Source organism: Lethenteron reissneri, chromosome 9 (assembly GCF_015708825.2).
Source record: "Lethenteron reissneri isolate LAM-NWPU_2019-01 chromosome 9, ASM1570882v1, whole genome shotgun sequence".
Taxonomy (NCBI): Eukaryota; Metazoa; Chordata; class Hyperoartia; order Petromyzontiformes; family Petromyzontidae; genus Lethenteron; species Lethenteron reissneri.
This window is the reverse complement of record NC_083787.1, coordinates 11,254,356-11,281,405: the sequence shown is the minus strand read 5'-3', so window position 1 is coordinate 11,281,405 and position 27,050 is coordinate 11,254,356. Positions and strand designations below refer to the sequence as shown.

At 49.4% G+C, this 27,050-nt stretch overlaps 1 protein-coding gene and 1 long non-coding RNA gene across 2 annotated transcripts; both read left to right on the top strand.

Annotated features, from left to right (window-relative positions):
• The first annotated feature begins 4,972 nt into the window (after positions 1-4,972).
• Positions 4,973-7,147, top strand: LOC133340367 (spindle assembly abnormal protein 6 homolog). The gene is made up of 3 exons (XM_061548511.1): positions 4,973-5,017; positions 5,716-6,000; positions 6,418-7,147. Exons 1-3 carry the CDS (start codon positions 4,973-4,975, stop codon positions 6,712-6,714), a joined length of 627 nt encoding a protein of 208 aa, XP_061404495.1. The 3' UTR covers positions 6,715-7,147.
• Positions 7,148-12,521: 5,374 nt separating this feature from the next.
• LOC133340342 (uncharacterized) lies at positions 12,522-16,273 on the top strand. The gene is made up of 3 exons (XR_009754888.1): positions 12,522-13,341; positions 14,425-14,577; positions 15,030-16,273. It is a non-coding gene; the product is annotated as an uncharacterized LOC133340342 (long non-coding RNA).
• Positions 16,274-27,050: the final 10,777 nt, after the last annotated feature.

Genomic DNA, 27,050 nt, shown 5'->3' with positions numbered 1-27,050 from the left:
ACTAATGTGTGCGACTTACGTCTTGTTTAAATGCACATAATACAAAAGTGTGCGCCTGACCTTTGGCGACGGCGCGTGCGGATTGCTGCTGGGGGGTCACCTCGTGCGCGTTGTGCGCAAGTGCCGCTGGCTGCGTTGTCAGCCCGCGCGCGGCGAAGCGAAATCAATAAATAATCGCGAAACTTTCTCTTGAAATAAAGAAAAATCGGCAAAAGACGCGAATTTAACTAATTTTAAGTTGACGGGCGTGAAAAGGGAATCGCCTATGCCAAGCACGGGGCTTCCGGCGTGGTACCTGGTTAATTTTTGTTTACGCCAGGGGTGTCCAAACTTTTTGCAAAGAGGGCCAAATTTCATAAAGTGAAGATGCCCGGGGGCCAATAGTTCCTTCTGACATTTTTTTGCCACAAAAGTTACATGAAAACACACACTGTTATAAAAAGAAAATCATTGTCACAATTACCTTAATTTTTCAAATGACAATGTAACCAAATATAAGCCACTCAGGCAGACGTGAACAACTCTAAAAACGCAATTCTGCCTTTCATTCAGTCAGATAACATTGAACAAACTGTATAGCATACCTTGAGTTAAATATCTTAGCCTCATGAACATTTTAAACAGGAGTTATAAGTAATGCAAAGTGGTCTGTTATCATTAAACTTTAAAACAAGTGAATTTTGCCCTTGTCTTTTACAAGATCTTTCAGAAAGAGTTTGTGTCACATCTACAGGTAGATAACATCAACAGTTATAACCAAATCTTATTCAAGAGTTTAATAAAACAAGTGCCATAAGTCCAAGTGCATTAGTGTGCTTTAGGCTTTTCACTGTTAATAGTGACAGATGTTCCCGTTCAAAACACTAAATTTCAGATTGATCAAGGAACAGCCACCTCACATCGTTGTGATGTATTACGTCACCGTAGAAGTTATTCAAGAGCCAGATAGCATTAGAATGGTGCTGCCACCGTGTGGTGAAAAGAGGAATTTATTTATTCTGACAGAGCTAGCGAGCCATAAATTACACATTATAAATTACACATTATAAATTGCACATTATAAGACCGAAGCTGCGGGCCGTATGAAATCTGACCGCGGGCCGGACTTTGGACATGCCTGGTTTACGCGAACCCCACCGTTTGAGAGCCAAATCCCTCGCAAGCGCGTCAACACTCACAGACAGAGACACAAAATGACATTTATATAGGTAAAAAACAGATTATACGTGTCTGCTACGAAGAGGGTGGGAGGATGAGGTGAGGAGAACGAGGTGAGGGGTGAGGACGAGGTGAGGAGGACGAAGTGAGGAGTGAAGATAACGAGCAGATGGGTGAGGAGGACGAGGGGTGACGAGGCGAGGTCAGTAAGGGAGGTGCCCGTCTCAGGAGTGTTATATTTGTCGCTTATGCTCGATGTTTGATTTGTGACAAACATTGAATAAAATACTTCATACATCTGGAATTATCGTCAATTATTCGTGTCTGCTACATCTACCTACACGCGTGCGCGTATTTATCCCAGAGGGATCTCATGAGCTTGACGTTCTCTTTCACACACGTCCAGAAGGGGCGGGTCAGCCGGTTGCATCAACAACAAAATGTAATAAAGGATACTAGAGTCAGGATTGAAAAAATGTAATCAAGTCACAAATAAATATGTAGTGCAAAAACAAACTGTGCAGCACATACCTTCCTGTAGATTTGTCAACATCATATCCAAGCTTGGGCAAGACGGCAAAACACCGACAAAGGAGCACACCAAGATCAGAGACAGTCGCCTCGTGAGTGAATTTCACTGCGACATTGAACTCTCGACACGTGGCGAGGAGGCTCCGAGTCTCAAGTCGCAGGGAGCTTCCTCTGCCCCCATTGGGTGTCTGAGGGGGCGGGGTTCACGGACTCTGGCTCCGCCCACAGTAGGCGGGGCCAATGACGTCACCTCCGGCTTTGACGTCACTCCGACAGGGCGAGCGAGCTGAGCGGCTGCTTCTATCTCTTGCGCCCCCAACAGGAACTATGAGGTTCTTCAAGAGAGCGCAGCAGTTGCAAGCGACGCTGGAGACTCCGAATTCGTCAACAGTGGAGGTGAGTGGCGCCACCTCTTGCCTTTCAGCGGCATCGGAGTTATACGAAATAAATACCGTGATCACATCGAGAAAAAAAAATATCGATTTTTTCTGTTATTTAAGTTTCACTTTGAAATTGAACGCTTGATACGTAGGTAAGGAGGTTCATAGTTTAATATCACAGATTGAGAGTTTCATCAAGGATTTTAGTCGGAAGGAGCTTTCTCTGGGCAAGGTGGTCCTTGTTTGCGTTGCCATGGTGACAGCATCTCGGACCAACTGCCGTTGTCCAGCAGCTGTGCCTGGGGGTCACGTGGCATTTGGTGACGCGATAAGGACGAGCCGTAGGCTCCGCCCATATAGGGTTGGCTCCGCCCACATAGGGTGGAGCCAATGACGTCACCACTGTAATGTATGTTACGTCATTCATATCGGTTTTTGGGTGAGATCGCGTTATTATAAATGTGTCGCAACCCTCCACCACCCGACACGGCCAATCAGTAAAAAAATGTGTCACGTTAACAAAACGCCAATTAGTTACTTCAGCCCACCGGTGTGTTTGAAGAGTGAATCCACAACATTTAGAATTTGAGTACGACGTTTCGCTGGTAATTACATTACTAATCTTGACTTAGGGGCCGTCCATAAATGACGTCACGCAATTTTGGGCGATTTTTAACCCCCCCCCCTCGTCACACGGCGTCACCAAAAGTCAGACCCCCTCAAATATGACGTCACATAGCTCTGCCCCCCCCCCCAAACCATATTTCCATTTTGAAAATAAAACATGCTTTAAATCACTTTAAACTATCGTCATTGTAGTGCGCATTTAATGTGGCGCTACACTCTGATGTTGTCGGAGAAAGTATGTATTAAAAAAGTTGTTGGAAAGCTGAAATTTAGCATAAAATTCACTTGAAAATATTCAACGTCCAACTAAAACTGCAGATGTTCAGAATATTATATTGAAATTCTCTTAGGATTATAAAATTTTAAAAGTAATTATGACAAAAAAATTACTTGAAACTGTGCAGTAGAACGAAGCAAAATGGAGAGTACAATTATAACAATCCCATATTCATTTCACAGAATGTTTTGATGGCAGAGTTGTACTTGGCAAGAGAGGGGAGACAAAGCTAGGCTGGAGTGGAGGCCACCGCTGGAAATCTGTATGGAATTAATACAGGCAGTCCTCGCTTAGCGCTCAAGATGCGTAGGTGGAGAAGTGAGCATTCATCATAATAAAGGCATTCATCGAATCAGCGCTTGAAGGGTTATACCATTGTACATATGGGGATGCCTTCCCTACAGCGTTGTCTCGTATGCACAATAAACGAGGGCTTCATTGGGGTGTCAGTATCAGCGCAATTTAATTACAGTAATAAAACAGATGGTAAACATTATATCAAAACAAATATACATTTTTTATTATCAATAAGTATTATGTAATGTACTCGCCTGATGCTCACCCACCTCGACCGGCCTTATCACTTGCATGTTACCATTCTAAGTGATACTTTTCCTTGACCTGTTGGTCTCATTTCCAGCACTAACATTTGCAGGCCTCTTTCCAGACATTTTGGGGTTAAGATGCTCACTAAAAATATGAAAACAAGGCAAAGAGAGACCAAGGAAGAGCAAACACGTCGGCGGACCAGGGTGTCTTTTAAAAACTGGCGAGCGCTGCGTGGCTCAAAGCGTACTGTGATTAAACTGAATAACAAATATTGTAACAACATTGACAAAATTATAAAAAAATGTTTTTATGTACTCGTGACCATACATCGTCATAATTGAATCGTGGGGGTTAGTTGCTGGTTGCCCCAGAGCGTTAGTCACTCTCACTGGCTGAGCGAATGTAAACAGAGATGGCGGTGGGTGCGTTTCTGAGACCAACGCTGCTGCACGTTCTACCACGGTGTTTATGGCTGTGTGGGGAATAGTGTTGTCTTGCGTGGGTGTGTGGGTATCAGCGTATCTGTCTACTTCACTTGCCATGTGCCATGGTGTTGTCTCCACCATCCGAAGTCAAATGGCGTCCGTCACGATGCGAATGAAGGCAGGATTTACAGGGAGGAGCTAACGTGCCCATGCCATGTGCCCTTGCTCCAGTCGCAGTTGCCAATGCCGGAGAACGAAATGCTCCAGCTGTCTCAGGAGGTGTCGAACCTGCGGGCCAACCTGGGCAGGGCACGAGCGCATTTTAACACCCTGCGTCGTGCACTGAGCCAGAAGGATAAGAGCCTTCACGAGATGCTGCACCAACTAGAGAACCACCGTGCTGAGGAGGTACCGTGGCCGCCGCCAACCCCTCCCCCGTCCCCTTGTTGCACGGAGCGCGGCTAAAATTAAACGTGTTCTCGTTGTGAACCTGCGTGGTGCACAAGCAGGGATAACAAAACCTCAACATATTCGTCAATAAGACTGCAATGAATATTGCTTTGAGTTCTCTGCTCTAAAAAAGGGCCATTGCCTGAAACGTCACCATTTCGTTTTTGATGAATGTGTTGAGTTTTTATTCAGAGTGCGATCTAAACGTCAAGGAAATGGGCCATTAAATAAGTGCATTCTGGGAGGTGGCTGGGTGCCCCAGGGGTCAGAGATGCTGTGCCAGCACTGCTGAGATGCCAGGATCAAATCCAGATTACAGCCACCCAACCGCAGTGATTTAACCGGGTTCCCAAGCGTAATGAGTTGGTGGTCTCAGCCTGACCACCAATGAGTGCACAAATAAACCCAACGAATAATATTTTGGTTCTGTACTTAATTTGGCTAAATTTGAATCCTAATACTGTTGAAAATGAAAAAAAGCAGATCAAACACCATTTTTGTATCATAGCATCTCCCCACAGAATGTGCATGTAGTATATTTTACTGATTAATACACCTGTATGGGGCTGACCAGCATGGGGAAGTATAGTAAAACACATCCCCATGACCGACATGGCATTGTGAGTTGTTCTGAATATTGACTCCATTTGAAGATGATCATTTGGGTGCTCGGAATTTATTCATAATCTTACGATGAAGAGCATTTCCATGTTGTATGCATGCTTACAAATGGTTGATATATCATGCTTATATTTTTGGAATTTCTTTTATTATTCGAATATATTTTATATTCTCTTTAAACCTCATTGTGGTATGTTGATTACGACCATGGGTATTTACCCGTGGTCGTATTGTTCACAATATAATCTAAACTTCTTCTTTTTTCATTTTGAAAAGCATCCATTGCATGTGTGCGTACCCATCTGCGTGAGTGCCACCTATATGGGCACATGTGCGTCTCTGTACTCGATCTCTGTGTCTCTGCATGTGTACGTTGTCTCCCTGTACATGTAATGCCTGTGGCTATGTACATGTCTCTCCATATGCACTGTGACTTTCCGTACATGTGTCCAATTTTTTACATGTGACTTGCTTGTGTCATTACGTGTATATGTCTCTGTATGTTTGTCATTTCTCTGTTTCTTTTCGTGTGTCTCCTGCCTGTGTCTCTGTCTCTATTTCTCTGTACAACTACATACTGCGTGTGTCAGTATGTCTCTACCTGTCCTCATCTGCACGCTGCACGTGTCTGTGATAAGGGGCTGCCCACCTATGCATACACGTGCCTGTGCCACTGTGCCCATCTGTCCATGAGCAGCTACGGGCGCACTCACAGGCCATCGACAGCCTGCAGGCGGAGTTGGAGGCAGCGCGGCGGGGTGAGCGGGAGGCCGAGGAGCGTTCCGTGCACGACGCCAAAGCCGCGTCATCGGAGCTGGCAGAGTTCACGCTTAGGACTGAGCGGCTTCAGGAGCAGCTGAGACATGAGCACGAGGAGACTCTGAATCTGGCACGCATGGAGCTGGCCGAATATCGTGCATCGCACACGCACGCCGACTCAGAGTACGACGCTCACGTCGTGCACATCGCGGTCCTGCAGAAGGTGAGGCCTCCACTCTCGCTACAGCCACCCCCTACCCCCCCCCTACCCACACTCTAGCTCCCTTGTCATTCGGGGCCATTGATTGGTGTCCTGGAAAATACTTGATAAGCCACATAATCACTTAGAGCTCTTTTCATAATTGGCCAAGGTTCATCCATTGCTGGATGAAGGTCTCCCTTAAGCCACCACCACCTCTCACGATCTTGCAATGATAACAATCCACTTAGTACCTGCACACAATCAGATTCCATCGCTCCATTCCCAGGCTGACCATCCGTCATCCCCTTGAGCAATGTGTCCTGCCCAAGCCCACTTAATTTTCTCAATATTTTGGGTGAGCGATGAAAAGAATTATGAATGTATTAAAATTACATGTAATTATGTGTAATATAGATACTGCCCGTCCTCCGCCCACAGGAGCTGAAGGAGCGTGACGAGCTGCTGCGGCGCTCTGAGGCCGACCTGGTGGTGGCACAGGAAGTGGCACGAGAGCGTGGCACTGAAGCCGAGCGGCTGGGCGCCGAGGCCGCGGAGCTGAGTGTGACCGTGCGTGACCTCTATGCCAACCAAGAGGTGCAGCAAACTAAGGTGGACACCCTGCGGGATCAAGCGCTGGAGTTGCAGCAACGGCTGCAGGAGACCAACACTTGCTTCGAGGAGACCGGTGGGTCGGGGCCTGTGCTCCCAATCTTTCTAAATCCACGGACCCATTGAACACTCATTTTTGTAGACCACTATGCACCAATAACTTATTTTCACGAGTTTAAACGAGTCTAAGTCCTAGAAACATTTCACACGTGGACCACTTCCATTGTCTAACATAGTAGGACTGCACTGGGTTTACTAAATGCTCTCTCACTAAGTCCTTCCTGTGCATGTATTATTATTTTGGACCCTGTTTGAATGCAAGCTGGTGAATAAGTTTGAGGTACCTAATCCCTCTTAGCCCTGAGTCTCTGCTACTACTCCCGCTGCTGTTACTCTTCCTCCTGATGCTTGCTGCTCTTTCTCCACCTGCTGCCGCTGGTGGCTATACTGTCTTCATCGCCGTGGTTTTGTGTCCCTTTCGACAGCCAATTCTCTGAAGCAACAGCATGAGCGTGCGGAGCTGTCTCAGGCAGATCTGGTGGCGATGCAGGCACGGCTAGGCGAGCACAAGGTGGAGAGCGAGCGGATGCTGCAGAATGAGAAGCACCGTGCCCAGGAAGAGCTCGCCAACACCAGGTGCGTAGCGCAGGCACCGGTGGCAGCGACGGTGAGATTGGAGACATGGGGGGGCGTGTTTAGGAGGGTGCTCGGTGGGTGTGGGAGTGATGGAATGGCGGTCCGTAGCGAGGTGGCAGAGGTGAGTGGTGGTGGAATGGCGGTAGAGTCACATCAAGGAATCATGGCACGAGAAGGACAAATACGTGCAACGTCCAAGGTGTTCAGATCACGCATGTGCGAGCGTGTGCTTCCGAAGAGCAGAACACAGGGTAACTGAGGTTGAGTGATGGACATACGGGAAAGTAGAAAATCAAGGAACAATTTGTAATACAATCCACGTTTGAAAAAGTTCCCAGGCTGCTCTCCTTGTAGCACCAGTCGTACCATGGCCATGCAATTTCTTTTACTGAGATTTAGTGATCTGCACATATGCACCGTGGCCTTCAGCTTACCGCTTCTCGAATGCTCATTCTCTTCCTCTTCACTCCCCTTGCCCCGCTCTTTCCTTTACCTCCCCGACCCATTCGTGATCCCGAAGTACCCTATGTCACGGTCTCTCATTCTTTAACCCTTGTATGCCCCTACCATCTAAATGATTAAATTCTGTCACTTTTTTTAAAATATGTCAAACGCTTTGAATTAAGTCGCTCTATAAATATACAATTAGATTAGATATATAGGATAGTGCAGTGTGAGATCTTCCATGGTTCGGTGTTGGATTCTCAGTGCGAGTGAGCGAGCGAGTTAGTGAGCGTGGGAGTGCCCGTGCTTGACGCCGTGCTGCCTCCTTGTGGTGTTGTACAGGGGCAAGATGGAGTTCATCAAGGCCGAGCTGGGAGTCTCCAGGGCACAGGAGGCCACGACGGCACAGGAAGTGGTGCGGCTGCAGTACACAGTTCATCACGCGGATGCTGAGATGAATTTCATGCGCGGCCAGATCGACGGGCTGCAGCACCAGGTAACCAGAGGCTTAAGCTGCAGTCCCACACCTCTATTTGTGTGCACATGAGTTCGCGTTTAAAGTCAATCTTAAAAAAGATATATATTTCATGGAAGCAGGTTCTTAAGTACGAATGTTCGTAAGTCCAGTGTTCGTAAGCCGAGGACTGCCTATATACACTTATTTTTCACACTGATGTATAGATGCGCGCTGGGTTACTGAACATCCTCCGTTTAGGGACTGTACCACATTGCAATCCATCATCCCACCTCTAGTAGAAGTACCTACTACGACTAGACAATCTCCCTGTTGCTACGTGCATCTCGATCCCATCCCTTAATTTTACCTTTTAATGCACCTTTTGGGTTAATTCATTAATATATATGAGCTTTTATAGGTGTTATTTTGGGTTGTATGGATGGTGGTCGCCCATCCAAGTGTAATGCGGGCGTAAATGGGCGGGGCGGATATGACGATCCGAGAGGGAGGAGTCAGGGTGACGTGGGGGATAAGTTATAGCGGGGAGACAGGAAGCTATCTGGGTCAGTCGGGGGAGTGAAGGGTGGTGAACACGTTGGGTGGTCGCCGTGCCTCAGCCTGGTGGCTGAGGGGCTCATGACGGCGCCAGCCAGCGGGGTGGAAGAGAGAGTGGAGGATTGAGGTAGGAAATGGCGAGATAGCCATAGAGGCCACGAAGGGCTGACATTGGGAGGTGGCGAGATCGCCACGCACGGAGGAACAGGGAGCAGAGATGGAGCTGCTGGGGGAGCAGCCAGAGGGCTGTACCAAGAGCCTGCAGCGGAGCTGCAGGAGCGTGGAAGGCTACGGGAGCGAAGGCAGATGTGGGGCTGCCAGGGAGAGAGTCTCAGGAGGAGTGCCGTGTGGGAAGGAGAACGCGAACCCCAAATAAAGGACACGGAGTCAGCAAGAAGTGTCTGAGTCCTTTTATTACACTGGAGTCAGAAGTGAAACGGCATCTCAAAACAACTGAGAGAAAGAAGAAAAAAAAATATTCCTGCTACATCATCCGACGACGACGACCTTCCTCAGACAGTGGACCTGCCTGCGATGGAAGAGGAGATCCGTTCTGGAACGAGTACGGGTCCGGGTGAGCAAGGTGTCGCCGCGTCGGTGGACCTGTCTGTGCCGAAGGACGCCAACTTACGATGGAGACAGATAGCGATGCAGATGGGGACCTTGAAAATCGTGCTGGCGCAACTGTGTGAGTTCACCACGCCGAGGACGACGTCGGGGAGGCCCGGTGGTGATCCGCAGGCCTCTGCCTTTCCTGCGCTGCCAGCGCCATTGCCACGTGGCACGAAGACGCCATCTTGGGCGTGGCAGGGGAGAAACGGCGGGAAGCCGCCATCTTGTCTTCACCGCGGCGGGAGGACGCCGCCATCTTCAACATCGCGGCGGAGAGGCAGCCTTGCGCTGCCATCTGGAGGTGCCGCGGGGTGAGCAGCCTGCTGTGAGCTGCTGTTTTTCGAGGGGGTGCTGCGAGGAGAAGACGCCGATGCTGCAGCTGCTGGGGCGGGAGCTTCCCGTCCTGGCTCGGGTGCGTGACAACGGAGCCGTCAAGTCGCCGAACGAGTTCTGCGAGGCGTCTCAAGTTGCCACCCTGCCGTCCTCTTCTTGCTGCAGCCCCGGGCGAGTCATAACGATACGCACCCGGCCTTAACACACACCTCACTCATCTTTCGAGGGCCGGGGGGGGGCTATTTTGGTTTTCTCTTATGACTCGATTGTGCAGAGCGCGGTTCGGACTGTGTGTATGTGTGTGTAATAACGATGAACGCGCTATCTGCTTGTTGCTTGGGGTCAATATAAGTGTGTGCGTGTGTTGAGAATGGACGGAGAGTCTGCTGTATTTGCTGAGTGTCAAATTGTGTGTGTGCGCTGCTGCGTGGAGTTGTTATCTTAATGGTGAAGTTAATTATTAACTTGGGAGCGTCGGGTATCTTGCGCTGTATTATTTGTGGGTTACCTTGTGCGATGGGCTTAATTGGAAAAAAAAAAAAATATTTTTTTTTGGTGTATTGTGCTGCGAGGTGCTGTGTGCGATGCGATTGTTGCAAGAGAGAGAATAATTGTGTTGTTGCTGCAAAGTTACGACAGGATTAATGGTGTGTTGGTTGCCTGCAGATCTGCTTGCTATTGTGCTTAAATGTACGCGTGTGATCGCGATATGCTGATTGCATGTGCTGTTATACTGTTCTGTATGGTTATGGGGTGCGATGCAGTGGTTGATTATTGGAATTGGGATTGTTATTATATTGTGCGTACCTGTTGGAAATTGGTAACAAATTCGAGGGGGACCCAAAAATTTGGTTGTATGGTTGTTGTGCACACGAGATTGCGTGTATATTATAGAGGGGGACCATAAAATTTGGTTGTATGGGTGTTGTGCACACGAGATTGCGTGTATATTATAGAGGGGGACCCAAAAATTTGGTTGTATGGGTGTTGTGCACACGAGATTGCGTGTATATTATAGGGGTAATTGAGCTTTTTGAGAATGAGGGTGCGCGATGACGCCGTTGTGGGTGGTTTAGATGTTAATGCTAATGGGATCGTAAATTGGCGCCAAGTGGCGTCGCGTATTCGGTTGATCGCATGCAGCCACGAGTTGCTTTGCGAGTTGGGTTGTGTAACCAATGTGGTTGGTAAAATATTGGTTAAAAATTCCACGATATGACAGCTGTGCGCAGCAAGCTGGGGCTGTGCGTCTATCGTTGGTGGGGTTGTTATAATGTGACGGGAGATGCGTCTTGTGACCCCCAGCTAAGGGAAGCTGGGGTGCACGAATGGAGAAAACTGGCCACGTGTTCGCACGTTGGGCCGCCATTTTGCGCGCACGCGGGGTATGGCGACGATGCGCTTTGCGGAAAGGGCCGCCATTTTGAGTGCGCGCGAGAGATTGCGCGAACGCGCTGGGCGAAGGGGGACGCCATTTTGAGCGCGCGGGATAAACCGAGGTGGGGCAAATATTCCATCTGTTATGCCTGCCATTGTTGATTGGGTGATGCACGAGTTGTGGTCACATCGGCCTATGGCTGATGGCTGACCTGACAGCCCGGAGGCGAAACCTCCGTGGTATGTCTTAAACTAATGGGCCATGTGCTCATATGGCTCGGGGAGTCATGGTTCAGTTGTGCGGTGGCAGACTGAACCTGGTGTGCCGGGGGCTCACGGGATCTGGGTTAGGGTGTTATTGTCTCTATAAGAGAACATTGCCCCGTGGGGGGAGTACAGGGGGTCTGGCATTGCTGGGGGATGAACCTTCCCTGGGCTATAAAGCATCGGACTATACGAGGCTGGTGTGTGTCCATCTCTGATGGGATAGTAAGGGAGGAGCATGGCCGAGTTGCTGCTCATCCCCGAAATTGCACTAGCTGAGAGTATGGTCAGTGGATGTTGCTGTGGGTTGACGACCACGGTGGGGGTTAGGGCGAGTTAAACATTACCGCTGGGGAGCGTGGCTCTCTCCACGCGAGGGTGTGCGATTAGGCGTTTTGTTGGGTTGCTGAGAGTGACCGTGGGTACATGCTGTGTACGTGCGATGTCTGTGCTGGTCCTCAAGGGAGGACTGCTGGTGGGTAAGAGCAGAAAATTTTGTTGTTGTTGTTGACGTGTAAATAATATTGTTGTTAAAATGTAAATAATGGGGCATCCATTGCGTTATTTTGGGTATTTATGGGGAGTTTTTTTAAGCGGGCTGGATTTACATCATCTCCACTACCCTGAGGCCGGGTGGCTGTCGTGTACGACATGCGGATGTGCGTTGTTGTGCTGTGCCTCAGGGGATTGGATTCTCCTTCTCGTCACAGATTCTTCAGCTCCCGTCGCACTGGGTGTTACCTGGTGTGCTAGCTGGATGAGGACTTGAAGGAGCAATTGAGCGCCGTTCGTCATTCTGCTCTACCACTTGCTCTTTGACGTTGGACTTGAGCCGAGCGGATGGAACTGCAACATGGACACGCACTAAAACATCACATTCTGGGTTGTGCGCGTTGGCCGTTCTTGCGTGTCAGTTGCCGTTGTTGTTCATTGTGCCATTCTTATTCTTGTTGTTGTTGCGCGGAGGACAGGCCGGTGTTCTGTTCCAGTTCCTGATACCTCCCCTTTCGTTGCTTGTGTTGTTGTTGTTATAATCTCCGTTGTGTCTGGGGGACTCCTGATTGTGATGCCTTCGCCCGCATTATTTTGTTCTGTTTCAGCCGAGGACGGCTGGGATTTTCTCTACGGGGGAGGGTAGTGTAATGCGGGCGTAAATGGGCGGGGCGGATATGACGATCCGAGAGGGAGGAGTCAGGGTGACGTGGGGGATAAGTTATAGCGGGGAGACAGGAAGCTATCTGGGTCAGTCGGGGGAGTGAAGGGTGGTGAACACGTTGGGTGGTCGCCGTGCCTCAGCCTGGTGGCTGAGGGGCTCATGACGGCGCCAGCCAGCGGGGTGGAAGAGAGAGTGGAGGATTGAGGTAGGAAATGGCGAGATAGCCATAGAGGCCACGAAGGGCTGACATTGGGAGGTGGCGAGATCGCCACGCACGGAGGAACAGGGAGCAGAGATGGAGCTGCTGGGGGAGCAGCCAGAGGGCTGTACCAAGAGCCTGCAGCGGAGCTGCAGGAGCGTGGAAGGCTACGGGAGCGAAGGCAGATGTGGGGCTGCCAGGGAGAGAGTCTCAGGAGGAGTGCCGTGTGGGAAGGAGAACGCGAACCCCAAATAAAGGACACGGAGTCAGCAAGAAGTGTCTGAGTCCTTTTATTACACAAGCACCATCAAAGTTAAACCGTGCTTTTCTTCTAAAATATATTGGGTGTATTTTGGGTCATTTGGTCATGGGTGGTGTGGTGTATGGACATATGTGAAAGAGAGTTTCATAGCTGTTCAGATTCCTATATTTAAAATAAAGATACTGGTTCTGTATGTCTGCGTTGTATCTGAATGTTCTATAGTAACTGCACGCAGTCATTAAAATGCTTTGCCGTATCCCTCTGCTGCTTTATGGCCGTGGCCCACACAGCTCATTGAGAACAACAATCAGCTGGGATCCCTGCAGGCGGGGATTCTGGGCTACCAGCGCGTGGTGGCGGAGCTGCATGCTGCGCTGGCGCCATCCCACGAAAACTTGCAGAGCTTGCACGTACAGCTCCAGGATCTGCAAGTGCTGCACCAGCAGAGCGAGGCGAAGGTGAGCGCACAGCATTCGGCGTCACAAAGATCCCCCGTATAGCCTTAATAGACTATTGGGGCAAGTGCTGTTAGCGAGCACCTATGAAGGCCGGCACGGCATGCGAGAGGATGTGTGACCAGCACCATACCCATCTGCCTGTGTATCCCAAGTGGTGATGTTTACACACCATCTAGGTGCTCATTTGAGGCTGAATCGACCTAGGGGAGGCCTAGGAACTATTCAGAAAATTGTCACTAGTGTTGGCCATGAGTGAGAATTTAACTCGGGTCGCTGGGTTCGTAGCGCAGCGCGCAAACTGCTAAAGTGCCGCTCCCCACGCACTCAATTTCACATACACACACTTGTGTGTGCACACCCACTTTCACTTCCAGCACGAGGCTGACTCATGACATCTCATGGAGGATCGCTGCAATGAACAAAATAGTTCCACGGTTCAGTTTGCAAATGCGAGTTTGCATTTTAAGTCAATGGTAACCGAAAATTAATACATTTCATGGAAACAGGTTCGTCAGTCGGATATCCGTAAGTTGATGACTGCCTGTATACACTTCTTTTTCATACTGATTGTACAGTATGGATGCGCACTGGGTTACTGAGCATCCTCTGTTTTGGGACTGTACCACGTTACGATCCACCATCCCACCTCTAGTAGAAGTACCTACTACTACTACGAGACCATCTGCTTCCCTCTGCTACGTGCATCTCACTCCCTGTTTTTGGTTGGAAAGCCATCTTAATCTGAGATTGTAATGCAGCTTTTGGGTTAATTCATATATGTAGGCTTTTATAGGTGTTCTCTTGGGTTGTATGGATGGTGGTAGTCCATCCAAGCACTATGGAAGTTCAGCCATGCTTTTCTTCCAAGATCTGAGGTGATTGGGTGCATTCTGGTAATTTGGTCATAGGTGGTGTATGGGCATCTGTGTAAAAGAACTTCATAGCTCATTACATTGCTCAATTATAAATAAAGATTCCGATTCTATGTGTCTGTTGTTGCATCTGTATGTTATACAATAAACGCACGCAATCGTTAAAATGCTTTTCTGTTTCTTTGCCGCCGTTTGCCCATGGCCCACACAGCTCATTGACAGGAATTGGCAGCTGGAATCTCTGCAGGCAGAGATTCAGTGGTATGAACGTGTGGTGGTGGAGCTGCACGCCGAGTTGGCGCCCTACCGCGACAACAGCCAGAGCGCACACTCAGAGCAGCAGCGTCTGCAGAGCGAGGTGGAGGTGAGCGCACAGCACTCGTGCGTCGCACACACACAAGTATATAATTTGCGTTAAACGTAAATAATATATTCATACACACGATTCAGTGTATGATGATAATGAGCTGGTCTAACCATCTCGTTAAGTCGTCATAGTCCCCGTTTACAAATACAGATTATCTATCTATAGACACAATTCCATTATTGCTGTAAACAATAATAACGATAAGAATGATTTAGCACCTTTCTGTACACCGGGGCATCTCAGAGTGCTTTACATCACATCTCATCTCAACACGTTTGAAGGGAACCCCTCAATTACAGATGTCCCTCTGGGCACAAGGTGACTCAGCACCTGGCGTGAAATTGGCATTTGTCTGCCAGTAGGGGGTGCTGATTGTTGTGTGTAATCCCAGTTGAGCTGGTATATGTACTTAGTTGTGTGTAGTGTATAATGGGTCGGTTTGTCCACAGCTTCCTACGGTTGAGGAAGAGGACATCTCAATCTGCTCACTGGAGCCCGGCGTTCAAGAAGCCTCCCAAGACCTGCCCCCCAAGGCCTCCAACACCCTCCGCGCCTCTCACATTGACTAACACACACATATCGACTGACACACACACATATCGACTTACAAATACACATCGACTCACACACATGCATGGACCTAAACACACATGGACTTACACACACACACATCGATGCACACACACACACACCGACTCACACACACACATGGACTTACACACACAATTTTATACGGACTTATACACACACATATCGACTAAGACACACACACGTGGACTATACACACACATGGACCCCCGCACACACATCGACTGACACACAGACTGACACACACACATCGACTCACACACACACTGCCCTACCCACACATACACATGGACTCACACACACAGACATCAACTTTAGATACACACAAAGACAAAGATCCCCCGTATAGCCTTAACAGACAGGGGCAAGTGCTGTTAGCGAGCACCTATAAAGGCCGGAACGGCACACGAGGGGGTGGGTGGCCATCACCACGCCCGACCACCTTTGTCTCCCCAGTGGCGATGTTTATGCACCACACCAGGTACTCATTTCAGGCTGAGTCGACCTAGGGGAGGCCCAGGACTGGTTCAGATAATCGTCACTGGTGTTGGCCGTGAGCGGGAATCGAACGCGGGTCGCCAGATTCATAGCGCAGCGAGCTAACTGCTACACTACCGCTCCCCACACAAATAGACAAATATCCCCCGTGTCGCCTTAAAAGACTGTAGGGGCAAGTGCTGTTAGCGAGCACCTATGAAGGCAGGCATGGCAAACGAGGGGTTGGGTGGCCAACACCACGCCTGGCCGCCTTTGTCTCCCTAGTGGCGATGTTTACACACCGCACCAGGTACTCATTTTAGGCTGAGTCGACCTAGGGGAGGCCAAGGACCGGTTCTGATAACCGTCACCGGTGTTGGCCGTCAGCGGGAATCGAACTCGGGTCGCCGGGTTCACAGCGCAGCGCGCTAACCACTACGCTACCGCTCCCCACACACTCACACACACGTAAACGTACACACACATCGACTCGCACACATATGGACTCATCACACACACATACACATCGACGTACACACATATCGACTGACACATGTAATATAGCTCGCAGAGACGGCGTCTCTCTTCTGTTTGTTTATTATCAAATAAATATCAACCAATAACTCAATGTGCAACTGCGAGTGACTATATACACATGGGTGTTTCACACGACACGATTCTGGGATAACATAACCTCTTCTTGTCAGACAACTCGCGGACGATGAAGATGGCCTGGACCCAGATCACGACGACGCAGTTCCCCACACCAAGCAGTGCCCTGAACCTTCACTCACACTGCTACTTATCCTCACCGGGCCCGACCACACCCTATGCCTTAATCCAATTGGTTCCCATCTAAGGAATGCTTATTAACTCGTCCTTCCCTACCATTGGCTCCCGTCGCGTGAATGCTCATGAACTCATTAGCAACCATGGTCCCGGTAACCCTTCCATTAGTAACTATGGTCCCGGGGAGCCCCACCGTCTGCTATCGCCCCGCACTGTCATTACAACACCCCCCCTTTGCAACGTCAATAACGGCTTCCGAACGCCGAGATGTAATAATTTGGTTTCGCGTACCTCTCGAGTCAACGCACCCCGTAAAACCGTAAGAACTACCAGGCCGTAGTGTTGAAACCCCTCATTCCATCTCATAAGCATCCCGTCCCTCAGCACAATCTTTGAGGACATCGCCGAGCTAGGGTTCGTTCGTTTCTGCTCCGCACGCCCCCGGAGTCGCAACAAGGACGCGTCATCCGTTTGCAACCGACCCCATTCGGCAAGCGTGAGGCCCAGCGTTCCATCTACCGGCGCAAAGTTACCAATGGCTGCTGCGCTCTCCACTGACGTCACTACCCCGGATGGCTTTGCGCCCAGTGGCTTACATCGTCCTGCGCCCGTTGAACAAGCACAGCCCTCCCCCGTCGGCATTCGGGATAATGTGTCCGCATTACTATGCCGCAACCCTTTTCGTTAAATCACCTAAAATTAAAATTCCTGTAATATCTCCAACCAACGTGACAGTTGGCCCGAAGGTCGATCCACACGCAAGGAGTATTGAAGGGCCGCGTGGTCCGTGTGGACCACGAATTCCCTACCGTGCAGGTAAGGCCTGTACTGTTGCCTGCGTCAACGTCGCATGGGCTAACACCGTTCCCGCCTGAACCACCACCGGCTCCACCCCAACATTAAGGACTTGTAAGAACGGCTCCTGACCGCCTCGCAACAGCGTCAACGCACCCACCAATCTAAGCCCCCGGGATACCGCCTTAGACGGGGTAAGGAGGACACCTGCCTCCAGGTCAGACAGGTCCAACCGTCTACGGTAACGCAGCGAGACCAAATCTTGAGTACTGGGCGGACTCTCCAAAGTTTCCTTAACCAGAGCTTCGACCGACAACCCCTGTATTTCGCGTCTATGTGGGGAATACAAAAAAAACCGCCGCCCTGACGGCATCTGAACACAAACCTGTTCGGTGAAAATCAGTAGGGGCATCCTACTAAAAGAAATCCGTGCCCAAAAGGCAGGGAACCGCTAATGTTTTCTAAATTAATACTGGCCCTGGTATCTCAATCTCCCCCAATGAAATGTGAGCATCTATTTGACCTAAAACACCCATACTTCTCCCGTACGCCACCACGCACACGTCAACCACCGGCGCCGCACGACGATTTGAAAAAGGCAACGTTTCGAAAACAACCTTCGATATGATAGTAGCCGAGGCGCCCGTGTCAACCAGAACCCGAACGTACACCCCTTGTACACGCCCGACGATAACCGACGTGCCACTCTGCGTGCCAGCTGTCGCCATTGCGTGCGCGAGTTTGGCCACCCCTGCATTGACCAATCGATCGTTGCCCCCGACTAGAGAGCCCCCTTGTCCCGACGAGTGAAATCTGTGTGATTCCTATCTGAAACCTGATTTCCACCACCATCTGGCACATTAGAATTCCCTCATCAAAACACTACACCATAGGGCCCACTGCATTTCTGACCAACACCACCTAGCCAGTGAACTGGAACACGTACACCAGGTCCTTAAGATGAATGGATATTCGGACCGCATTTTATGCAAAGCTGTTTCTCCAACCATGGAGAAACAACCCCCTGAGACGCCGATCAAAACTATCACGTTACCATACATAGCAGGCGTTACCAAAACGATTTCCAAAATCTTAAAAAACACAAGATCCAGGTCCGATTCAGGACAGTACACAAAATTCGTGATCTAATCCCATCTGTGAAGGATGTCATTCCTGACATGCAATATCCTGGAGTCTACAAACTAAGTTGTACCTGTGGTGATGGGGAAACGAAACGTCATGTCTCGGACCATGTTCGCGAGCACAAGGCAGATCTGAAACACCAACTAATACCTCCGCCGTGGCTGACCATTGCTATAACGCTGTGGGCTCTCATGATATTGTTTTTTCCGAGACCAAGGTGCTCTGCAAACCCTCGGGCAACTATCAAAGGTTTGTTCATGAAGCCATCCAGATATATAAACATAGACATAACTTCAACCAGGAAGATGGATACAGATTGAGCAATCATTGGAAGGATGTTATTAACCAGGTAAAACCATAACTGCTTTTGGCCTGCCTTCATATCCGCATCTCCAGTTTTCTAATCCTCCCACTCCGAGCCCCGCCCACTTCCCCTCCCAACCCTGGCATTTTTTTCCTTGCTCCTAATCCCTCTAGCAGCGCTCCACTTCCCCTACCCCACACCCCCTCTCTATCTCTCCTCCCTGGCTCCTCCCCACTCTCTTACCTGATTCCAAAGAACACAGGATGAGATGTTACTATCCTTTGTGCAAGCACTTCCAAGAGTTCATGAACAGTGAGCCTGGTGAAATTGGGGAGCGCATCGTCAGTAGTGACCCTTTGGTTCCTAGGGTGTTTCGGCCTTTCATACTATACACCCTCCCCAAAGGCGGCCAGCGACAGGGTGATCAATCCTACGCTTGCGTCCCATTCCCAATTAGTCATAGGAGTTGCCTTGTTGTTGATAGCCAACATCCCATGGGACTATGCATGGCAGGGGCGTCCTCCTCCCTGAGTCAAGCATTGTTGACTGCATACCTCCTGGCCCTCTCACTTTGGGGCCCAGCTGGGGTCTTTCCTCTTCATCCAGAGCCACTGACTGCTGCCTTCTGCCGCCTCCGATACAGCTCTGATTGCCGAACGCTGGCTCTGGCCCTTAATTCCCAGGTCTCTAAGCAGTCTGGTTGTAGATGTTGCCACAAAATCTCTGCAGCCCACCTCCACTGGTCGGACTTCTGTGTTCCAGCCATGATGCCGTGCTTCGGCAGCTAGATCGGCATAGCGCAGATGTTTTCGCTCATAAGCCTCATCTACTGAGTCCTCCCAGGGTACTGTGAGCTCAATGATGAAGACCTTCTTGAGCGAACGGGACCAGAGCACCAGCCTCTTGTCACGACAGCCCTTTTGCCCACTTCAGCAATTGTTTCTTGCTGTGGTTGTCCCACCTGATGACGGACGCTTGTCTTGCGCCCGAAACGTCATGATTTTATTTATTTTATACCTACGTGACTTTACCGAAATAACCAAAGATCCCTGCAGTCACAAACTTAAAATCGAGATTTAACACACACACATCGACTGGCACACAGACATATCAACTCATGCACACACACATCGACTCGCACACACATCGACTGAGACACACACACATGGTGGCAGACACGCACATGGACTCACACGCAGACAAGAACTTAGACACAATAATAAATATATTAAGACTGACCAATTTTCGAAATATTAGTTGTCAGCATACAAACTAAAATATTTGTAGATTTCCAAGGTATTATCACAACCCACCCTCACCAGCACCTCCTCTTCTTCCTAACAGGGCGTTGCGGTTTAATAAACACATTCCTGTGGAGGGAGCTGGTAAGAACGTTGGGTTGCTCAGTCAATGGCCAGGGTCAACGGCGGCGTGGTGTATTCCGTAAATTTGGCCCACCCCCCACCCAGTTCCACCCAGCCCCTCCCCACCCTCCCCTCTCCACCCAGCCCCACCCCTACCATTTTTGGACGGACGGACACAATAATCCCTTGTGGGCTGGTGTAACAAGGAGGTTCCTACCAGTACAAGCTTTACTACCCAGCATCGCCCGAGACTTGGATTCTTGTCTTGGATTAATACACGGCCTACGCGGAGGGTTGGGGGACGGGGATGCATGACGTCAGCAGTCACACTGTGTAACGTTTTCGCATGTGGGTGACATCACAGATGTGACGTCACCGCTGACTTGCCGTGCAAAATATATCCATTATTGCGGCCCCCCCCCCCCCAAAAAAAAAATTACAAAAGTCTATTTTAATATTTTTTCATTGTGTACAGTCGGGAAGCTACTGTGATGCCACCACTACGGAGTCGATCGGCGGGTGCCCCCACCTACGATCTCGCCGCCCCGAGCAGCGAGGGCGACGCTGCTTCCTCCTCACCACCTCCCACCTAAACACACACTCACGCATTCCCCCCACACATAGAGCGCGAGAAGAGATCCCCTGGCTGACAGGTTTTAACCCGGAAGCCCTCGTATAGGGATAATCTTCACGGTTTCCTGCGGCCAGGGAATTAGACGGTCTCCTCCGACGCTAACGCACACCGCGGTGTCGTGACTCGAGTGGAAATTACATGGTCACGACGGGGCTGTCCCGCCACCATGGTTGAAACGCACCCCCCACACACACATATCGACAAGGCAGACAGGGGCGCGCAGCCATGAAAGAAGGGAGAAGCCAGGGGGGAGGTGGGGGGCGGCTGATTGGCAGAACAAAGGCGCCATGGACCGCCGCCAGCGCCGCAGTCAAGCCAGCAAACCCATTGTTAGGGAAACCTTGGAGTGCGGCTGATTAGCGGGTACGATGTGCTCGGGAACCACCGGCGCGAAGCCGTCCACACCGAACCTTTGTTACGGAAGCCGCGGCTGATTGGCATAACAAAAGGCGCCGCGGGCGTGGACGGGCTCATTGTTAGAGCAATCGGGAATGGGGCTGAATGAGCATGACGACCTGATTGGCCGAGAAGGCGCTCGGGTCGGCATTCTTTGATGTAGATGGGGGATAAAAAGGGGACGCAGAGAGGTAAACGTGCTCTTACTCCAAAAAGTCAGCGCTCGAGACGGCTACCAGCTCGGCCACCCGAACGTCCGTGCGAAGCGTCGAGGTGAGCGGCGAGGAGACCAACGGAACGCCGAGCGCATCCAACCGTGAGTAAAGATGTGAAAGAGTATCCAAATCCGCTTAGAGCGTATCGAATTAGGTAAACCGGGAATAGACCCTTGGGCGTTAGCATAGGTCAGCCTTGTCGATCAACACTGATTTAACAGCAAATCACAGGTATCGGATAATAAATAATTAACAACTAATCGTAGCCTCGTGTGGTTTCGACGAGAAGTGTGAACGCGCGCGGTGCTGGGCGTACGTGCGCTCGCAGCGTGTGAGTGCTGCGCAGGGCGGTGCGGTAATGCAAATGAGCCCGGAGATGCTGGCGGGGACCCCGGGGAGAGTTCTCTTTTCTCGGTGAAGGGCAGGGCGGTGCAGTAACGCAAACAAGCCCGGAGATGGAGGAGGGGGAGACCCCGGGGGCCAACGGCCCCCACACTACCCACGTGCCAAATTTCAAGTTTTGCATATTGGGAAGTATGCTAAACATTTCGAACAGACACACGTATTCACAAATTTCCCTTTTTTATATATATGTAGATAGATTATCACCACCCACCCCCACCAGCACCTCCCCTTCTTCCTTACAGGGCGTTGCGTTTACATAATAAAAGTTTGTATTTAATAGTATCGCCTCGTCTCAATGCTTTTGAATGTCTGGGACACGCGAACGGCTCACATTTCCCATGCTAAGGGCTAAGTCCACAGTGTGGCTGTTGCGGAGCTTCTAGAAACCACATGTGAGGCAGAGTTCTGTGTTCCTTCGGAAATGCCAGCCCTCCAAGGAGTTTGCACAGCTTGCGTAGGGGGCGACAAGGACAAGGTTGTGGAGGTGGTGATGGTTGTGGCAATTTAGGACGGCGAGGAGGAGGAGATGTCCATGAATAAACTAGTTGGCCACAGTGGAACCAGGAACCATCGTCGTTCCTGCGTCCCCTGATGTGAGCGGCGGCGCTGGAGAGCAATTCCAAGATCTCAGGCAGATGTGGATACTCATTCCCATAATCGAACAGTTACTTCACCTTGGAAAAAGTATTTCAACCAAGAGATTTAGATCGAATTAATTTATAAAGCAAAAATTACTATCATAATAATATCCCATATAAATATATAAAATTAGGATGATGCTAAAATTGTGATGTTTGCCTAATATGTGGAACTGCCCTACATGTAGTACCAAACACTGACGCTCTGAAAAATATTTCTGCAGCGAATCTGTAGCCCTATCCCCAACTCAAAGCCTGAACAGACTATGGAACATATGACAATTCAATGTCCGATTCACAAATTCGAAGGAGGCATCATCACAGCGATGCACCACTCTTCTACTCCTTATGCAATTATCTGGCTCAACTACCTCAATGCAATATAGTTTTTGCTCTACATCAATGTCAGCCATATGAAGAACATGACTCCAACCCCTGTTTGTCCCCTTATGCAAATTCAAATGTCCATCTGTCCTAGTTTTATTGGAGGTCGCATTGCTCAAGACAATGCTTTTCCATGTAGTTCTCCCCTCATCGGGTTTTGATAGATCCTTCTTCCCAAGATGTGTCCCAGGTTGTGAATGTCAGAGGTGGCGATCCTGACCCTCGTACACGGACGGTCACATAGCGCCCCTTGTCTCCTCCCATCACCAGCCATCCCACCCCCCCCCAACGTGATCCCTCAAAACCAACTGTGATTGGCTGCAGCAATCTTTTTCACAGCACTGTTGTGTATATGCCCCTTTTTCCAAAAAATAATATTACGAATAATTCGGCCAACAATTTTTTTTGGTTCACATAGTCACTCGGAAGCGCAAACACCCATTTCCCCACCTCCGCGAGCAACTGCTCAGACACGCTCGCAACAAAAAGCCAGAGGGCAGGAGATGAATCATAAATGGTCATAAACCCCTCCCCGTTTACCCGCAGAGAGAGATGGGGGGAAATCGCAAATGGGGTTAAAACAGTCACCTACACTTCAAAAGGCCCCCACACAATACAGGCAGTAGACGCCACGAGACATATATAATAAAAAAAATTGTAACGGTTAAAAGTTCTAATATTGCCAACAGGGAAAGCAAACAGACGGGTTTTGAGCCATATTAGTTAAACAAAGTTACCAACTTAGCCACGAAGATTAAGCCAACATTATCTATCCTCATCCTCACTCCAATTGAAAACCAAACTACAGTCTGCACCAGGGGGTCGCGAGTCCTCAATTGTTAATTCAATACTGATATTATTTACCTTTAATAAGTTTCTACGCGACCTGACCGAAGCATCAAAGAATAATTATGGCAGTCAGGGTCGCTCTTAAGCCAAAACAAATTCCCTAGCCCCGTGATATCAGAAAAAAATAATAACTCAAGAACAAACAGCCAGAGAACCCACAATATAGGCAGTGGAACGAAGATTAGTAAAACCCTATGAAATAGTGGTAATAACAGGCTAAGTCACAAATCTTGAATAAACACAAACCAAATAATAAGTATGAAATTATCACTACCCCTATCATTACCCCAAATCCTATCACTACCCCAACCCCTATCACTACCCCTATCACTACCCCTATCATTACCCCAACCGCTATCACTAACCCTACCCCTATCTCTACCCCTATCACTACCCCAACCCCTATGACTACCCCAACCCCTATCACTACCCCTATCATTACCCCAACGCCTATCACTACCCCTATCATTACCCCAACCTCTATATCTACCCCTATCATTACCCCTATAACTACCCCAACCCCTATCTCTACCCAGTGGCGGCTCCTGCAAAATCTCTCAGGGGGGGCAAATGTCTGGATGATTGATAAGGATAAGGTCCACCCATGCAATGGATAAATTAACAGCTTAAGCATGTAAAGGCAACTTCACTTCATTAATATTAATGAAAAATAAAGTGACTCTTACAATACATCTTGTTTGTTTCTATACTCACTATTAAAACAAACCACTCAAGTTTATTTTATTAAAGATTCCACTAGGTGGCCACAAATTATATTGTTGGATGAAACGTGCTTACGTATGATGACGTAAGCACGTTAGGGCGAGCCCTCCCGGAAGCCATAGAGAATGCATTGCAGCGCCCCCGTTCTAAAAAAAAAACATCTTTGAATGTAAGTCTATGGGGCCACTCGGGGCGATTCTCAGCCGGAGTGAAATCGCCCAAAAAGAGGCGGTACTCCACAGAACGTGACATGACGCTGATTGGACTATATCCAGAGGCTGCAGTGACGGCTAGCGTGACTCTGTGGTTGAATGACATTGGTGGTGCCTCGCCCAATCGCTCTAATGAAGAAATCGCCCCTGTCTCTACCCCTATCACTACCCCAACCCCTATCACTACCTCTATCATTACCCCAACCCCTATCACTACCCCTATCATTACCCCAACCGCTATCACTACCCCTATCACTACCCCTATCCTTTGGGTCTTTCGGTAAAGTCACGTAGATAGAAAAATAATAATGCAATAATAAAAATAAAGTGAATAAAAAAAATATCACGTTGACGTTTTTTTTCCTCCCGATGACGATTGCTTGTGTTGCGATCGAAACGTCGTGACATTTTTATTATTTTTTAGTAACTTTATTTTCATTTTTATTATTTTATTGTTATTTCTATCTACACGACTTTACGGAAAGACCCAAAGAATATGAATTCCTGCAGTCACGAAAGCTTTAAGTTGTACTTATTAAAAATTAGCTTTACATTTAAAAAGCCCCCATCTCAATGGCCTCTTGGTTTTTATTAGGGTCTACAGTACTACTATTTTGGCGTCAGATGGAGCGACCCACCGGCCAAAGTATTTCTGTGTCGCATCTATGGCAACGTCAAATCAACTTGGAACAAGCTAGGGCGCCCCCCGGGGGAAACGCACGCCGCCCTCGCCCAAACGACGCGAGAAATGGACGAGGGCTACCTGCTCATGGACGGGGCAGGCTAAAGAAGTTAGTCCGACTACGGCTGGGAACACTCAACATCGAAACATTGACAGAGAGAAGTCGAGAATTGTCAGCTGCCCTAAAGGCCCGTCGTATCGACATCGTATGCATCCAAGAAACGAAGTGGAGTGGAGCAAAGGCCAGGGAGATTGGAGAAGGATACAAACTGTTCTACAACGGTGAAAGAAACACCAAGAACGGCGTTGGAATCGCAGTCAGCCAAAATCTACGAGACAACGTTGTGGCCGTCCACCGTGTTTCCGACCGCCTCATGTCCATCGAAATCGACTCAAACGACCTACGCCTCTGGGTGGTATCTTGTTATGCGCCGCAGTCTGGCTGCCCAGCAGACACCAAGGAGGAATTTTGGGAACAATTTGATGGACACATGAAATCGATAAACGGAGAAGAGCAGTTAATAATTGGTGGAGACCTAAATGGACACGTTGGAAACGCCCGGGATGGATACCCTCGAAACCATGATGGCCAAGGATATGGTACCCGGAACGATGAGGGAAACCGAGCCCTGGACTTTGCGGAAGCCCATGATCTTGTCCTCGCCAACAACTTCTTCAAGAAGAGACTGTCCCATCTCATTACGTACGCCAGTGGTGGGAGATCAACTCAAATTGATTACTGGCTTGTAAAGCGGGATAAGCTGAAAACGGTGACAAACACTAAAGTCATACCATCGGACAACATCGCCCCACAACATCGCATCCTGGTCATAGACATGAAAATGGACTTTGGCCAGCGACATCGCCCACCAACAACGGGACAGCAGCGAATTAAGTGGTGGCGGATGAAGGAATGCAAGGATCAGCTGAGAGTCGCCCTCAATCAGATTGACGTGAACACCAACCGACCAGCGAATGCGATTTGGGAAGATCTCGCCGGCCAACTGTGCACAGCAGCAACGGAAGCACTGGGGCTAACGAAGCCGGGAAAACGCTTCATTGACAAGCAAATATTGTGGTGGAACGAAGAAGTGCAGCTAGCAGTGAAAGAGAAGAAGCTAGCTTTCAAGAAGTGGTGCCAAACGCTAGCATATCTGGATAACCAACACTACAGAAACTGCAAATCGGCAGCGAAGCGAGTAGTAGCAGCGGTGAAATTAGCTCAATACGACCAACTGTATGTCGAACTGGACACCCCAGAAGGTGCCAATAAGATCTATCGACTGGCAGAGGCGCGCCATCGTTCGACTCAGGATAATGGTCAGGTTAAATGCATAAAGGATGAGAATTACAGCGCTCTCAGAGACCCGCCCGCCATCCTTCAACGCTGGAGCGACTACTTCTCTGGAATCTGCAACCAGGAATTTCCCCACCCACCAATTATTAGTGCTGAACACGTCCTCGGTCCCGTTTTGCTTATCACCATCATCGAAGTGGAACAAGCTATCAATAGAATGAAGAATGAGAAAGCGACTGGCCCGGACGATATCCCTGCTGAGGCCTGGAAGATCCTTGGCAGGCAGGGTGCTGCCCTCCTTACCCAGCTCTTCAGCACCATCACGAGCACCGGTGAGGTCCCAGAAGCCTGGTCGACCAGCACGACGGTTCCAATTTGGAAGGGTAAAGGGGACGTGGCAGAATGCTCGAATTACAGGCCAATCCGGCTCCTGTGTCATGCGATGAAGATCTTTGAGCGAGTTTTGGACACGAGGATTAGAAACATCATCACCCCATCACCCAACCAATGCGGCTTCGTCAAAGGATGTGGCACTACGGACGCCATATTTGCGGCTATGCTCCTGCTGGAGAGGC

Excerpts from the sequence above, each read along its gene's own strand:
- LOC133340367 (XM_061548511.1), top strand. The coding sequence starts at position 4,973 with ATGGGGAAGTATAGTAAAACACATCCCCATGACCGACATGGCATT. Across the intron at positions 5,018-5,715 it reads CCCATGACCGACATGGCATT|CTACGGGCGCACTCACAGGC; the intron begins GTGAGTTGTTCT and ends GTCCATGAGCAG. Across the intron at positions 6,001-6,417 it reads ACATCGCGGTCCTGCAGAAG|GAGCTGAAGGAGCGTGACGA; the intron begins GTGAGGCCTCCA and ends CTCCGCCCACAG.